The sequence below is a fragment of the Apodemus sylvaticus genome, chromosome 17, assembly GCF_947179515.1.
Source record: "Apodemus sylvaticus chromosome 17, mApoSyl1.1, whole genome shotgun sequence".
In the NCBI taxonomy this organism is placed as follows: Eukaryota; Metazoa; Chordata; class Mammalia; order Rodentia; family Muridae; genus Apodemus; species Apodemus sylvaticus.
The window spans coordinates 65,023,666-65,035,700 of record NC_067488.1 but is presented as its reverse complement, the minus strand read 5'-3'; the positions used below and the strand labels follow the sequence as shown (position 1 = coordinate 65,035,700).

The 12,035-nt window shown below is 41.1% G+C and overlaps 1 protein-coding gene across 1 annotated transcript in view; it reads right to left on the bottom strand.

Annotated features, from left to right (window-relative positions):
* The window catches only part of Arid2 (AT-rich interaction domain 2), a 116,988-nt gene that overhangs the window by 54,582 nt on the left and 50,371 nt on the right, over positions 1 to 12,035 (bottom strand). The window contains exon 4 of the mRNA XM_052160851.1: positions 4,555 to 4,688. Coding sequence (XP_052016811.1) covers positions 4,555 to 4,688 — 134 coding nt within the window. The remainder of the gene's footprint in view (positions 1 to 4,554; positions 4,689 to 12,035) is intronic.

The following is a 12,035-nucleotide window of genomic DNA, read 5'->3' as shown; positions in this document are numbered from 1 at the left end:
AGATCTAGACTAGAAAGGTGGCTGGGTGGGAAAGGTTTTTACAGCCAAGTCTGATGACTTGAGGTTTGATTACTGGATTGCACATGGTAGAGAGGACTGACTGTTTCCATTTATAATCTAAGCCCCGTACTTGCCATGGCAGACCTCGTTCAGAGCCAGTCAGCCAGACAACATGAGTGGAACACAGCCATCACCTCGAGGACTTGGAGTGCCTGGACAGGAAGCCTATTTCATCCCACATGTTTCAAACCAAGCTGGACAACTACTAAACTATAAGCTCACTAAAACTATACCCACAGGTTTTTAAAGTCTCCCCTCTCCATGCCCAGGGAGCTATATTATCAGGACAGGATCAGTCATTTATTTTTAAGAATCTTCATTTAAAATTTACTGAAGCATATCACTGTTAACAAATTAAAAATTGAGGCAACCATTTCTTTCTATTTTCAAATTAGAGAAGATTCCTCCTAGAGGGCTGTTGACATCTCTTGCAGGGACTCCATGAGGTGGTCTTTCTGTTAATGTTGGCAATGACTATAATTACCATCCAAATGTCTGTCAGATTGTGGACTGTTTAGTCAACAATCGGTATAACAGTGACTAGCTCTAAAACAGAGTTCTAGTAATTTTAATGAGTTGTCTTATATAGGTTTTCAAACATATTTCAGGTTAGAAGGAGCCAGGTGTACAGCCATTTCAAACTTGTCCAGCATGCACAAGGCCCTGTCTGCATTTGCTCATCAGCAAACCTCACCCACTTAGATAAACCTTTAAAATCTATGCACAATTCAAACAAAAATATCAGTATCAGTGTTGAATAATCTACACTCAAAACAGAAACTTCTCAACATTTTCTGCTCTTTAAAGTCACTGGGGAAAAGAGTCAATAGTCTTGGCAAAATTCAGATCCCCGTTCTCTTGATGCATGACAGTGATGTGTTTGTGTGCTTGTGGTGCATGGAGGCCCAAGGGTGGTGGTGAAAATCACCAGCACTTAGCCACTTAGTCACTAATTAAAGATGTAACTTTAATTTTTCAAAATCTACTTTTAATGACGGTTACTTTAACCTCCCTTGTAGGCCACCAATCACCAGAGGTAGTGGAAAAGAGCGGGTAGGGTAGGGTGGGGCAAGGCGAGTGGACCTGTTTTGAAAGGTTCTTTGGAGCAACTTCCATCTGTGTTGTCTGGAAATCAGCAGTTCAGTTCATAGGTTAAAAGGCAATAGTAGCTCAATCCACTTGCAAACACACCACAGGTCACCAGCAGTCTAGTTGGGTAGAGTCGGATAGCATCCATGAGTCAGCAGTGGGGGCAGGACCTAGCAGACAGGCCTCAGCCTCAGCAAGAGTCAGCAGGAACACCAGGAGTTCTAGGCTGTGTCTCTGTCAGCAAAGCAAGGGTCAGGGAAGATTCGAGACCAACGTTGTCTAGTCAGCTGTCCCAGCAAGCCGAGCTCAGCATCCGTCACTGTCTGGCGAGCCCCTTCTTACATCCCTCCAAGCGTCGCCTCTCCTCCACAGGAGCATCACCTCTCCTCCACAGGTCTTGCCTCGGTATGTCCGTCTCCACTGACGTCACTCTGCCCATCAGCCCAAGTCCACAAAAGCAGCAAGAACCGAGGCACACCACCAGAAGTTTCTTGGTGTGTTTCTCTCTATGGAGTCCTAACAAATGGAGCTCAGCTACACAGTGTAAGGCGGACCAATACATGCATGTCGTCAGCAAAGAATCCTTCATCATGTATCCTTTCACATAAACATCTCTCTCCTGTGTCTGCTTCAGTGAAAGGTTCCTTCTTCACAAGCCTTTCACCTGTGTCCACTTCAGGAAAACACTCCTTCACGTGTTTGCTCCAACAAAACACCATCCAACACAATTGACTTTCCAAAGTACCCTTAAGTTTTCACTTCAGAAAGAGTCTTTCAATGTAAGCCAGAGAGTATCCACACACCTAGAGAGCCGGCTGGGCTGCCATGTGTTTATGGGGGTTTCTGGGGACCTAAACTTGAGCCTTCATGGCTGAATGGCAAGTGATTTAACCACTGAGCTATCTTCCTGGCCCCTGACGCTTTTCTTTTTAAAACCTGACTGTTCTGTAGCACAGACAGGCTTCCAGCTCAGGGTCACCCTGACTCAGCCTGCTGGAGTTGTGGTGTGTGTTCCCACATCTAGGATTGATTATGTGGGTGATACTTAAAAAAGGAACCCAGACCTTCCCCTGTGCCAAGCAAGGACACTGACTTTGAATTCTTAATTTAGATCTCATCCCTAAATAAAATATTTGAAATTTATCATTAGGTAATTTTTATTTTGACATAGGTTTTCACAGACACACACACTCACACCAAAACAAAGCACAACACAACAGAATTTCCTCAGGTTTCCTTACAACTTAAAAGAGTCACCAGGGAAGAGCTTTCATATTGGTGATAACCACAATCATTGGTGTAACAGTGTCATCAAGTTGCAATAGCTCTTCCTATAAAAAAGAAAAAGCACCTCAAAATTCCTAAACATTGTTCTGAAACACCATCTCTTTTTGGTGTGAACCATGTATTCTGCAATCTGAGGAGAAAGTTCCTAGCTGCTTCTTCTACATGTATCCCTTGTGCAGACTTTGTGAAATATGATACATCTAAGACAGCTGTCTAGATTCCCATCATAAAGCAACAGATACATGATATCAAAAGTGGGATGTTCTAACAGGTTGATGGATGAGCCTCCGCCTCTACAGCATGTCACCCTCAGCTATCTGTGCTACCTGTCGGCTTCTGAGTATATCTAGCTCCACCAGAATTTCAGCACAGGCTTCAAAAATGCCAAAAACCATGTCACTCAAAGCCAAAATGTTTTAGTTAGACAAAGTTAATCCATGTAAACTAGACAGATCTAGGGAATATAACTTGTACGAGTAAACAGCAGGGTGTGGTGACACACTGCTGTCACCTCACACTTGGGAGACGACAGTAGAAAGAGAACAACTGAGTCAAGCAGGGCTACAGAGCAAAACCCTGTCTCAAAACCAAAGCCATAGAGAGTGAGCTTGCTTCCTATTCCTATGATGAAATACCATGAGCAAAGCAAGCCGAGAAGGGAAGGCTTTCCTTCAGTTTATAGCTCGCAGTTCACCGTCAGAAAGCTGAAGGCAGTCCTCACAGCTCAGGTCAGGGTCTGCCTAGCGGGCACGATTCCCGCCTCACTGCAGCCATTTAAAGCGGCAGCTAATGAAGCCTCTGCAATGGCAACCCTCACTATTAAAAAGGGCCTCTGTTTCTTCAGTTATTGAATCATTGTGGAAAAAACAAAGGCAAATCCAATATGAATGAAATTTTGGAAATAGACATGAGAATAAAATAGAAGACGTTGCACTGCTGAAATCAAAGAGCTACCATTAGCACTCAGCACTAGGGCAAATGACCGACTAAAAATCCATAACACAACTGTAGTTTTTGTAAATGCTTACAATCCTGAAAAACCCATCTTGCTCTGAGTAGGCCCAGTGCTAAAGACATGTACCCCTAGTTCATCTTCCTACAACTCTTGAAAACTAGAACCTGCAGCAGCTCTGTTAGGATCTCTTTACCAGAGTTTCAAGTTAATTATTTTCTATTATTATTTTATTTTGCAGCTACAGAAATTTCTATAATGATGCCACTTGAATAAAAAAAGTCTTTTAATATCATTTAGGAATGACAGAATTCAGAACATTTCTGACATTCTTTATGTACTGCAGTGACGTTATGAAATGTAGCAGACTCCATGTTAAGGCTCCTGGCTTCCCTAACACTCTGTCCCTCTGAGCCCAGGTTTTCTTAATGTGGCTTATAGTCAGCTTGTCTAATCTTAAATAGACCTTCCCTCTTCTCATTTATTGGTCATTCAGGATAAACTTACTAATGATCAGCTAATAAGAAAAGTCAGTTAGAAATTTTACTCTAAAAAAAATCCCAAAACTTTCTTCTATAATTTGTGGTGCAAAGGGCTCTAAAAGCAAATAAAGCCAAGCTGCGAAAGACCTGAAGCCTGAAGCATGCTCATGTCCACAGTAGGTCAGCCTAAGGCCTGAAGCATGCTCATGTCCACAGTAGGTCAGCCTAAGGCCTGAAGCATGCTCACGTCCACAGTAGGTCAACCTAAGGCCTTAGGCATGCTCATGTCCACAGTAGGTCAGCCCTAAGGCCTTAGGCATGCTCATGCCACAGTAGGTCAGCCTAAGGCCTAAGGCATGCTCATGTCCACAAGGTCAGCCTAAGGCCTTAGGCATGCTCATGTCCACAGTAGGTCAACCTAAGGCCTTAGGCATGCTCATGCCACAGTAGGTCAGCCTAAGGCCTTAGGCATGCTCATGCCACAGTAGGTCAGCCTAAGGCCTTAGGCATGCTCATGTCCACAGTAGGTCAGCCTAAGGCCTTAGGCATGCTCATGTCCACAGTAGGTCAGCCTAAGGTCTTAGGCATGCTCATGTCCACAGTAGGGACTGACTCACTGAATGATGACTGCTTCCCACTTCAACCCTCTGGGCCTGTGCCCAGCCAATCTCAAGTGGTATTTACCTGACACACTGTGTTGCTGGTAATTGTAGGAAGATGGAATTGCACCAATAGGAAGCTGTGGCTTTGGATTGCCTGGTGGTACCTCATCATCATCTTCCCCAAAATGATGAACTTTCTCGTACTTTTCTAGATAACTGAAAGAGAAAAACAGCAGAGCAAAAAATGTTTAAATATGTGTATATGTTACTTTTAAACTTCTGCCACATATTTCCTGAACACCTAAGAATCGGAGTACTATCCATAATTGTAACAAAGCAGACAAAGTCTCATGCTAGGAGGACAGTGATGTCAGCCCACTAGGAGTACTGCTGTAAACTCAATGCAAGGTAAAATAGTTTTTCTCTTTACAGAAAAGATCTTACAATTCCAGAAAAAAACTATATTTATAGTACAGCAAAATAAAAGTGCCTGTCAGTAAATAACACTACACTTTATATACTATGTTGTTGTTATTGTTTTTTAATCAAATTATATAGTTGCTCCAAAAGCTGCTCTCAGATTGTAAGGTGATTGTGAGTCAGGACAGTGAACAGGTTGGCTGAAAGACTAATGCGCTGGCTCATTTTATGTCCCTTTGTCACAAGCTAAAGTCATCTGAGATGGGGTATCCTCAATTAAGAAAATGCCTCTGTAGGATCAGGTTGTAGGAAGCCTATAGGGCATTTTCTTAATTAGTGATTGATGGGGGAGTACACAACCAATTGTGGGTGGGGACATATTTGGGCTAAGCAGACTGAGCAGACCAGGAGGAGAAAGCCAGTAAGCAGCACCCCTCCTTAGCCTCTGCATCAGTTCCTGCCTCAAGCTTTCTGCCCTGTTTTGAGTTTCTGTCTTGAGAATAATGGAGAAATATAAACCAAATAAAGCCTTTTCTTGTTCCAACACCTCCCCACAAAAAGAAAAAAAAAATCGGAGTAGTTAAAAGACAAGATTTAGGCGTAACAGTTACAGACATGCGAAGCCTAAACTCGGCCACTTACAAAAGAAAAGATAATTCAGCTAAGTTCCAGTGCCTAGACTGAAGCCCCAGCCAGCACTGGAATTTTAACAGATGAGGCTGTGCTGAGAACTCAATGGTACCCCGTGCTGAGTGTGCTGGAGCAGGCTAACTCACCACCATGAGCACCGATAAAGGTAAATGTGGTAGTAAGGAAGTGTGTGTTATAGGAGCAATAGCTATACTCATACCAAAAAGGCTTGTGACAGTTCCAATGGCCAAATGAAAAATTATGGACACTGTTGTCCCATATGAAGATAACTCTATGAGTTCTATCTTTTGCAACAATATAATGGGTTCCACTAATAACTATAGAAGACTGATCTTGATTATTTTACAAATTAATTTTTGTATCTGGAGTTAAATCATCAGACTATCCTACTGTTAGTTTACCAACTTTTCAAGAGAAAAATGATGTAATTGGAAAGGTATTTTAGCAAGGAAATGTAACTTTGATATGGACTATATCCTTGATTCAAAGTAAATCTTTCTATTATTGTTAAAATAAAACCAAAAAGAACTGTTATATAAACACAAATGAAAAGACAATTCTCTGATCTTGAAATCTATATATCTTACTGCATATTTCAATATACTTCTGTGATTATTTTTATTTACCAACATATAATAGCAATGCATTATTTTATTCAATTAATAGTAATTCAGCTCTTCACTGACACATAAAGCTACTTAATTTTACAGTTGCTATCACAAATCACACTGCATCTATCTATCTATCTATCCATCCATCCATCCATCCATCCATCCATCTAGTATCTACCTATGTATCTATCTATCATCTATTTTATTTATTTCCTTTATTTAGAGGTTTATGACCATCTGTAGGCACATATGCGGTGGGTAAACATGCATGCAGGCAACACACACACACAAAACATATAATAAATACATTTAAAAACCTTTTAAGAATTAACTACATGGAAAATCATCATCATTAGTTCACGTTGCCCTTCTAGGTCTTTCTGAAAGTGAGGGGTCATGCTCTCATAGGGTCACTTATGTGTTAGGAAGATGCTCTCCCACTGTGATATATTCCCAACATAATAAATGACTTACAAATCACAAGAGTCTCATGGTTTTAAAGTTCCTTCCCATGTAATCTAGCCACACTTCTGAAATTGTGCAAAAGGTAGAAACATACATAATAAAGTGTGAAACTTTAATAAAACTGCCATTTTATTTCAATGAAGTTTTTCTTTGTGAAGATATTCCTACATCTGGATGAAAAAATTTTTAAAATGGCTGCAAAAGCATTCCTAAATAAAGGAAATAAATAAAAAAAAATAATTTACTGCCTAGAGACTGAAAGGAATTGAACTAATTGCCTTCCCTTTCTTCCAAGTTCTCATTTAAGCTCAACTGGATCAGGAAAGTTTCTAGCTTGTAGCACATCTTACTGCTGCAGGTTCAAAGCTAAGACATGCACAAATAGAGCCTTTCAATCTGGTCCGTGAATGTCTTCAGCAAGTAGTTAATAGTCTAAAGGAAGGAAGGTCTGGACACGAACTGTCAGTCCCATTGTAGTTTAAGTCCACAAAGAATTTAAGAGGCATATAAATCAAGCCTATTCTTGATCTCAGTGCAGTTTCCACAGAAGGAAGGATATACATAAACTTGGATATAAACTAAGTAGTATGGCAAAATCAATCAATCAATCGATCGATCGATCGATCGATCGATCAGGCCCCAGCTGCCACAGCAGGAGAGAATGGTAGTCACTTCTGACTAGGTTTAGCTATTGATGTGGCTTCACAGCCAAAAGTGAACTGAGGTAAAGCAGAAGACTGCCAAGGGCCATTCTATCAAAATCCACTTATAGATCCATTACAGTCTAATCAAAATCCACACCTCATTCTCACAGAAATAGGGAAAAAAAACTATTCTAAAATTTATATGGAACCACAAAAGATCCTGGAGAGTTAAAGCAGACCTGGGCAAAGGGACCAATGCTGAAGGGAACTATCATTACACACTTCAAAATATATTACAAAGCCACAATAATAAAACTATTATAGTGTACACACACACACACACAAGATATACAGACTAACAGGACAAAATTGAAAACCCAAACATGAATACATGCAACTACATCCATCTGGTATTTCACAAAGATGCTAAAAACATACACTGGAGAAAAGACATCATTGTCAGCAAATGATGCTGGGAAAACTGAATGTCCACAAATAAAAGACTGAAATTAGACCTATATCTAATGTATTGCACAAAAACTAGCTCTAGATGAACCAAAGACACTGAAAGTTCTACAAAAATACTGCCACTCTACCCCATGTCACTTCCCAGGGGTAGCAAGATCCACTGCCCACAAGCTGCGTAGAGGAAGGGAAGCATAACTGGGCACAGGTGGGTGCAGTGCAGGATCTTAAGCAGTAAGCGATATGCAGGTGGGAAAAAGAAAGGAAAAGGAAAGAAAAAAAGAGGGAGGGAGGGAAGGAAGGAAGGAAGGAAGGAAGGAAGGAAGGAAGGAAGGAAGGAAGGAAGGAAGGAAGGAAGGAAGGAAGGAAAGGAGGTAGGGAAAGAAGGAAGGAGGGAAAAAAAAGCTACCAGGGAACAGCCTCAGAGAGCTGGCTTGTTTTAGGGAGCGGTGAATACTTATGCCCCTGGGAAGGTGGCAAGGGCCTCTGCAGCAAGGTCTGGGTGGCTGTACCACTGGCCAGGGCAGCAGTGTTGGAAGGTGCTTCATATTCATACTCAGGGGCTGTAAGGTGGTGGGGAGGGGCATGATCTTTTAAGGTCAAGCAAGGAGTGAAGCCTGGTAAGTGTCAGGGTAGTAAATTCTTACTAGGGTTGAGGGTTGAGGAGCCAGTTTTATGCAACAGGTCGGGAGGGAAGCTCAGCCAACTCCTGCCACCCTCATCTCAGGTATCATCCCAGGCTGAAGCTCCTCTGACCCTTTGTAATCCTGAGCCTTTACAGTCCCACGAATATCAGAGGCAATATTCTATAAAATATAGGTATAAGAAGGGAGTTTCCAAATAAGACCTCGTCTGCCCAATAATTATGATCAATAGTTGATATGGGGAACTTTATAAAACTAAAGCTTCGGGGGCTGAGAGATGGCTCAGTGGTTAAGAGCACTGACTGCTCTTCCAGAGGACCTAAGTTCAAATCCCAGCAACCACATGGTGGCCCACAACCATCCGTAACAAGATCAGACACCCTCTTCTGGGGTGTCTGAAGACAGCTACAGTGTACTTACATAGAATAAATAAATCTTTAAAAAAACTAAAGCTTCTGTGTAAAGAGGAAGGTCACAGAATGGAAGAGAATCTGTTAGCTTATATCTGACAGAAGATTAATATCTAGAATATGTAAGAACTCAAAAAAAAGAAAGCAAAAACAAAAAACTTAATAACTCATTTTAAAAGGAGGGGTGGGATCTAAACGGAGTTCTCAAAAGAAAAAAATAGCTAAGAAATATCACAAAAAAATGCTCACCATCCTTAGCAATGTGGGAGTCACAAATCCAAACCATGCTGAGTTCGCTCTTACTTCAGTCAGAGTGGCAGCCACCACTACAACAGTGGACAGTACTGGAAAGGACGGGGACGGAAGCCCTCACTCACTGGTGGGATTGCAAACTGGTCCCGCTCCTCAGGCAACAAGTGTAGAAAAATCTCAAAAAGCTAAAATTAATCTACCATATGACCCTTCTAGACCATTCCTTGGCATATGCTCAAAGGACTCCACAGATAGATTTGCACAGCCATATTCATTCACAATAGATAGGAAATAGAACATAAAATGCCTTCAACAGACTCATAGATAATGAAATGTGGTACAACAACACTATGGAATACTACTCAGTTATACAGAAAAGCAAAGCCACAAAATCTGCAGCTAATGGATAGAACTAGAAAGGATCATATTGAGTCAGATATTCCAGACCCAGAAACACAAATATCACATGTTCTCTCTCACTTTTGGTTCAGATCCACAGGTGAACATACCACTTGGAATAAGCTCAGAAACTGAAAGTACAAGGTTGTTGGTCAGGTTCTTCTGACTTCCAAAACACGACAGGCTACTGCTGTTGCCCTTAGCTGTGTCCCAGAGGCTGACAGTAAGCGAGGCACTAATGCTGAAGACAGACCAACTTTGCTCACAGTGCCTGGAAAACCCAAGCTAGCTCTGACCCAAAAGCCTTCTTTCTGTTGTCTAACTTTCACGGTATCAGAAGGCGCCAGGCAAACCAGCAGCTACACCCAACTGCAATAGTGGTGTGTGTTATCTTGGAGGGAACCAACAGCTTTTCAATGGCTTGTGGTATATTTCTCTCTAGGTCACAAAAATGCCACACACTTCAGACAAAGGTCTCAGTGGAACTGAGCTGGCACTAACACGGAAGCCTCCTCCCTTGGGGCTTTTATCAGAAGGTGCCATGCAAGGAATATGAAGGAAAGAAGACAAGAAACAGTAGGAGCAAAGAAAACAGACAAAAGTGAGGAAGGCAGATGTGTAGAAGAGAAAGTAGAAGGAAGGAAGGAAGGAAGGAAGGAAGGAAGGAAGGAAGGAAGGAAGGAAGGAAGGAAGGAAGGAAGGAAGGAAGGAAGGAGTAAAAGAGGAAGGTGTAGTAAAGGCCTGAGCCTGACACTGTGAGGCCTTGTCAGAACTGCAGTGGGAACTCAGCCGTACAAGGCAAAACAAGGCGGTATCCTCTTTCCAGGGCCTATGTGCAATTTTAACACTGGTATGGAAAGTGCATGAGAGGTAACTCTATATTAAATGTACCCTGCACAAATGCATCATTTATTACAGTGATAAAATTTGCTTACTGTTTTTCTTTGTTTATTTGTTTTTTGGATTTAGTTTTTTCGAGACAGGGTTTCTCGGTGTAGCCCTTGCTGTCCTGGAACTCACTCTGTAGACCAGGCTGGCCTCGAACTCAGAAATCCGCCTGCCTCTGCCTCCCAGAGTGCTGGGATTACAGGCCTGAGCCACCACCGCCCGGCTTGCTTACATTTCTTAAAAAAGAAAACAAGAACCTAAAAAAATGTAGTGATACATTTAAAACACACGGGAAAGGAAGACAGGCTAAGAAATCATAAGACAGTACAAATGTCTGAGGGGATCGGTGAGACTGGCACTTGTAGTAACAGAGTTCTGGAACACCAAGAGGAGATGAGGGAAATATGCTGGATTATTCATGTCACAGACAGTGCAGCTAAGGAAGCAGAGATTTAGGAATCCATTCCCATCACATATGCAAATTAATTCCTGACTTAACACTTTGCTCTCAGACCTAGGGAGAGTGAAGGGTGGGATCAAATGCGGCTAAACCTCACTGGGGTGCTGGGCTTGTTCAACTAAGTGCACAAGACAGCACACCCACAAACCACACAAGGGCAACAAGAACGTGAAGGGTGAGGCCAGCTTCTGCAACTCTGTTCTAATTATTTATTCTCTTTCAAATCTGCTCCAGGTCATCAAATAAAATAGAAATATCTTATTTAATATTTTAAAAATAATTTTTAGCAAATAAAAATCAAAGTATAAAAGCACAACTGTGCTAACTACAAAAACAGTATTCTCTCATGCATGTAAAATGTAACAGATTAACCACAGACTACATGGTCAGCAAAATCTACCTAGAAAAAAAAAAAATCACCGTTAGAATTTTCTATCATGTAGCTTCTCTCAGTTGCTTTTCTCTGCTTCTGATCTGTAAACTGCTACAACTATTTCATTGTTTTACTCATATTTTGTTACACTTACTTCTTTTAAAAAAAAATCATCATATTAGGGCACTTTCCAAAATCTATGTACCCAGCATGAAGTGAAAAGCAGTAAGATTTCTTCAAAAGCACAATGTGAAAATCACCAAGGTTAACCATCTTTAATTTAGGAAATAACTGACAGTTATATAGGAAAGAAAAGAATGGTAGTTTTGGTTGTAATATTCAGAATGCACATAACAGACTGGGCCACAAAGCCTCAAGAAACTGGGATTTGAGTCTGTCTACATGACTTTGAGCATTCCAGCAGACACAGGTTTTAATAAAGACAGTTCATGGAGGAAACAAATATGATCAGACTGCTTTGATAGACAACTGTTGGTTCATGGGTTAGGAGCAAGGACAAACGATACTTTTCAAGGTTATTGTTTTAGCTCCAACAGCTTGTCAAGAAACTGAATTTTTATGATGTAACTGTTGGTCCTCTTTAAAACAAGCAGTTTCTTCTCATGGGAAACTCTATCTAAAGGTATTAACAATAATACTCTATATATTGCCTAGTAATAAGAAAAATTTAAAGCAAAGAAATAGTTCATTATTCAGTCATGTTTCTAAATTCACTTATTTCATTAAGCACTTGTTCCTCTTAGAGTAGAGTAATACTTTTGCCTGCAGAATCCTTTGCTAGAAAGTGTAGATTATAAAGAGGAAAAGGAAACTGCACAGAGCCCTGCCTAATCCTCCCATCCTACTGTATCTCCCCTGAG